The sequence below is a fragment of the Zonotrichia leucophrys genome, chromosome 3 (genome assembly GCF_028769735.1).
Source record: "Zonotrichia leucophrys gambelii isolate GWCS_2022_RI chromosome 3, RI_Zleu_2.0, whole genome shotgun sequence".
Classification (NCBI taxonomy): Eukaryota; Metazoa; Chordata; class Aves; order Passeriformes; family Passerellidae; genus Zonotrichia; species Zonotrichia leucophrys.
This window is the reverse complement of record NC_088172.1, coordinates 71,010,307-71,015,126: the sequence shown is the minus strand read 5'-3', so window position 1 is coordinate 71,015,126 and position 4,820 is coordinate 71,010,307. Positions and strand designations below refer to the sequence as shown.

General features: G+C 44.1%; 1 protein-coding gene across 1 annotated transcript; it reads left to right on the top strand.

Moving 5' to 3' along the window:
- The first annotated feature begins 90 nt into the window (after positions 1-90).
- NANP (N-acetylneuraminic acid phosphatase) lies at positions 91-4,570 on the top strand. Its single transcript, XM_064708760.1, has 2 exons — positions 91-271; positions 443-4,570. Exons 1-2 carry the CDS (start codon positions 182-184, stop codon positions 1,136-1,138), a joined length of 786 nt encoding a protein of 261 aa, XP_064564830.1. The 5' UTR covers positions 91-181; the 3' UTR covers positions 1,139-4,570.
- The last annotated feature ends 250 nt before the right edge of the window (positions 4,571-4,820 follow it).

The window sequence follows — 4,820 nt, the reverse complement described above, 5'->3', positions numbered from 1 at the left end:
GCGCCGCCCAGCGCGCCCCGGGCAGCGCCGTTTTGGCCCGGGCCCCGCCCCGCGGCCCTGACGTGAGGGGCGGGCCCGGGGCGGCCCCGCCGCGCTGTGCCCGGCACCGGCGGCTCTGCCGGCGGTCAGGGGCGCTCCCCTCCGCCGTCCGAGCGGGGCGGCTCTCGCGGGAGGCGGCGCCATGGGGCTGCACGGCGTCAAGGCGGTGTTCTTCGACCTGGACAACACGCTGATCGACACGGCCGCGGCGGGGCGGCGCGCCATCGAGGAGGTACTGCCCTCGTCCCCCTTCCCGCGGCCGCCGTGGCTCCCGGCCCGGCGGCGGTGCCGGTGCCGCGCGTGTCCCGCTCCCTCCCCCGCTGACACGCGGCCGGGCGCCGCTCCCGGGAGCGCGCCGCGCGGCCCCGCAGCGCCCTGACGCGCGCCCCCGCGTCCCTTGCAGGTGATAAGCGCCCTGCAGTCCAAGCACCACTACGGGGAGGGAGAGGCCCGCGCCGTCTGCGATAAGGTGCAGGCCAAGCTCCTCAAGGAGTGCCACGATCCCGCCAAGATGTGCATCACAGACCTGCGGATTTCGCACTGGGAGGAGGCGATCCAGGAGACCATCGGCGGGGAGGCGAACCGCGACCTGGCGGCCGAGTGCTATTACCTGTGGAAGACGACGCGGCTGCAGCACCTGACGCTGGCCGAGGACACGCGGGCCATGCTGACCGAGCTGCGGAAAGGCCTCCGCCTGCTGCTCCTCACCAACGGCGAGCGGCAGACGCAGAGGGAGAAGATCGAGGCGTGCGCCTGCCAGCCCTACTTCGACGCCATCGTTGTGGGGGGAGAGCAGAAAGAGGAGAAACCGGCGGCATCCATATTCCATTACTGTTGCGATCTCCTGGGGGTGCAGCCCGCGGAGTGTGTGATGGTCGGTGACTCTCTAGATACAGATATTCAAGGAGGCCTGAATGCTGGCTTGAAAGCAACGGTCTGGTTAAACAAAGCAATGACTGCCCCAGTAGATACCTCCCCCGTACCTCATTATATTATTTCTTCTGTACTGGATCTTCCAGCAGTGTTACAGAAGATGGAGCACAACTCTAATGCTAAGTTAGAAACTGACCATATGGCTGGTAGCAATGAAGCACGTTGATGATGGTTCCAGCATAGAGACCTGCTGAGCTGTTAGGTGACAGATGCTCTTTTTAAAAGTCTGACCCTAGGAGTTTGAACTCATCTATGGTCTCTTTTAAACAGCAGAGGGATGAATAAGAGCACAGTTGTCAGTGAAAACCAGACAGAAGCACACAACTATATTAAGTGATGCAAGTGCAGTTAATTTAAAGCAACTGCCTCTGTCTGGAAATTATTTTGACAGACTGTTGCAGAAGTCTGTCTGTCTCTGACCTAAGCTGCCAGTCTCTTGTATTTATAGTGGAAAGGAAAATTTGAATGTTCTGAGCTTTCACATGCTTTGCTGACTCGTAAGCTTAGCAGAATCTTCAGTTCTGACCTTGTGTGCAGTGTGTAAGAGAAGGTGAGAAAGTAAGTGTGGTACAATCTGGTAAATCCTCACAACTGATCTACAGTTTATCTCAGGAACTGGAGTGAATTTCATTATTTCTCAGACTATTAGAAATGCTCTACCTTTGATTTTTTTTTTACAAGTTTTAGAATTTTTTTCGGACTTTGCAGTGGTTTTTCTATTATGGAACTTATATCTCTTGCCAAAAGTACTTAAAAGTACATTAAAAATTTGCTTTTTTATCGGGGACCATTTATCAGAGGGACTTGATGAATAAGCTTTTACTTTATATTATCTTGGTGCTTATGCAGATATGCAGTATACTTGTAATTCAGATTATGATTTTTGTTGAAATGGATAAAACAGGGATATTTTCAATAGTGCTACTGTACTGTCATACTCTTCAGAACTAATATCATTGTTCTGTCTGATTCTATCAGTGAATTTTGATCAGACTTTTTGGAGAAACTGTTCTTGGTCTCGCTCAGGTGTATGACTGCTCAGATTGAACTATAGGATCAGTGGCTTTTCTGACTGTTTTAATGGCACTGCTACATAATCCCTCCTTACTCCAGTTTGCATGTGTAATTCATGTGATTTATTCTGAAGAAAATACAAGCTAATTGTCTGTAAATAACTCTCATCACTCTCTTCCAGGAAACTGGAAAATTATGTCCTATGTATTACAGTACTGTCTACAACTTTATAAGGAATATGTGATATTTTCACTACATGTAGGAGATGACTCTCTAAAACAGTAAGGTTTCTCTTTCCCAGATCATGACATTAATTTATTTTTTTCTTTGCCTCATATTCTTACTACATAATGGGGAAGTATTCTCATATTAAATGGAAATGTAAACACTTGTTGACAAGTCTGTGGTTTTCAAACCAGTGTGCTATATATTCACCAGGATGAGTATCAGATCACATATGAGAAATCAAATTTTATATTTTAGAATAATTCCATGACAGATCTTTTGAGAACAGGAGGTTTAGGCTACTGGCAGAAGAGTCTCTGGTATGTGGGCAGCAATTAGAAGTACAGAAATCTACTATGAAATAGGTATGTAGACGAAATTCTATATACAAAAAGCATTCATGTCAAATTAAACAAAGGAACCTAAGTTAATGCAGTTAAGTCTTGCATAGGATGGCAGTCACTTTAGAGGAGGCTGTTACTGGTTTGGGTTAAATTATTTGATAAGGAGTTTAGGTTGGATTAAAATATGTTGCTCCTACACTGAGGAGAGGGAAAAAAAGAAAAGAAATACTCACTAAATTTGGAACTCCTTTCCCAATTGTCCATTAGAAAAGGTGAAGCAGCCTGCATTCCTTGTCTTACCTGGCCAAGACTGCTGAGACATGAGGTCAAGGAAGAGTACAGAGACAGACCTCACCTATTCCTTTGAGGAAATGGGCATATACTGAAAGCAATCCAATTACAGTAACACAGTTACCTGAACCAGTGACACTGACTTGTCACACCTTCTGAAGGAAGAGGCCTGAGTTAAGACATTGGTTTCCATTTGAAGAGCATGGAAGCAGTCACTGGTTTAGCTGATGAGCAAAGCGTTGCTACTAACATTTCTTAGAACCAATGATTGAGACAAGAATAATAAAGATCATTGAGCCTGTCAGGGATACTGTGGAAAAATGGAAATGGATCCAAACGATTAGAGGGATCCCTGAAGTAACCTAACCATACCACCTAATACAAAAGCAACAACTTTGCTTACAACAGCATCCCAAAGGAGCTACAGGGTAACTGACTGCTCTGTTTGCACAGCAGCAGGGTAGTAGAACTTAGGTCAGAATAAGGTTTCTGATACAGCTGATATTTAAAATAACAAATACTAATAATTCGCAAGTCTGTCCATGGGCTTGAAGGAGATATAGATCTATAGATATATATTACACCAGGTTACCATTTTTTAATCTAAGCTGAGGCTCATATTCTCTTGCCACTGCATCATGCTGAAGTGACATGCTGAGCCTGCTTGTTGTATAAAGGGTCTCTTGTTTTAGAAGAGACTGCTCTTTGTTTTGCACATGGCCAGCCATTTCTTTTCATGTCTGACTCTGAAAAAACACAGTAACTGCACACTCAGGTGACAGTGTGGTCTGTAGAGGCCACACCCGAGTATATTTTTCCATTCTGTTTCCATTCTGTACCAGGATGAATGTGGCTGCTGGTGTCCAGAGAGGAAAACACCATTATGATGCTTCTGTAAAAACAAGGAGAAACAATACAAGACTTTTCTCTATCTAGGGCCATTCTTTAAAGCAGTTACCCAATAAGCTGGATGAAGTGTCTGGAGTATCTCTAAATACTCAAGATGTTTTTCTTGGATAGAGCTGTTGCAGAAAGGATAATGAAAAAGAATTAATTTAGTAAATTGGAAACATAAATGTAATGATGGGATAATTTTCACATCAGAAGCAGGAACAAATCAATTAAACAGTCTAGTAACAGTTCCCATTAAGTTCTGGTTTCACTTAGTGTTATGCTCTATTAGCTAAGTTATCTGATTTAAACTATATTGCCAAAACATGCAAAATAAAAAGAGGAAAAGGAAATTCCATCTATATTTTTTAAAACCTTTTTTTGCCAGATAAATATTACCTTCTGAGGGTAATCTACAGTAATTTTGACTTCATTGAAATGAACTGAAACAATAGTTTAATACCAACTGTATTCTAATTCTTGATTTAAAATAACCCATGTACTAGCTAATAAAAGTATTTTTGTGGAAAGGGCTAACAGCAGGCCTGTTAGCTAACGAAGATAAGCTGAGAAGCAAGAAGAGGCTGATAAGGAGCTCTCTCCAAAGCTGTTACCAAGGAGACCGAGAGAAGAGATGAATTGAAGAAAGATAAGGAGAGAACTTTGCAGCTGGACGAAGCATTTTTAGAAAGTTAGCCTGAAGTCACTGTTATTTTTCACCAATGGTGTTATGTTGATTTATTGTGGCCAATAGTTGGGGTAGAAGAAGCATGAACAATTAGAAAGTGTATAAAAGTCAGCCATTTTCAATAATAAAGAGTTGCCATCTGAGACTGCTTGTCGTCTCTGCTTGTGTCATGACCACCTCACAATGACATACTTTGTTTATAAAATGTATGTCTGAAGTGCTGTGGATAAATACAACAAAGGACAAGAATTCTGTTTGTTTCTTAAAATAGCACAGAATTAGGATTTGAAATCCATGGCCTCATGTTTAGATGGGGTGACTGGGTGTAGTTTCTGTCATTTCAAACAGAGGCTGGGGACACAATTATGTGTTCAGGAAGATTCATGGCCAGACTG

What these genes read in the sequence shown, in the direction of transcription:
- NANP (XM_064708760.1), top strand. Translation starts at nt 182, where the DNA reads ATGGGGCTGCACGGCGTCAAGGCGGTGTTCTTCGACCTGGACAACACG. An exon ending in GGCGGCGCGCCATCGAGGAG is followed by an intron (nt 272 to 442) that starts GTACTGCCCTCG and finishes CGTCCCTTGCAG; the next exon opens with GTGATAAGCGCCCTGCAGTC.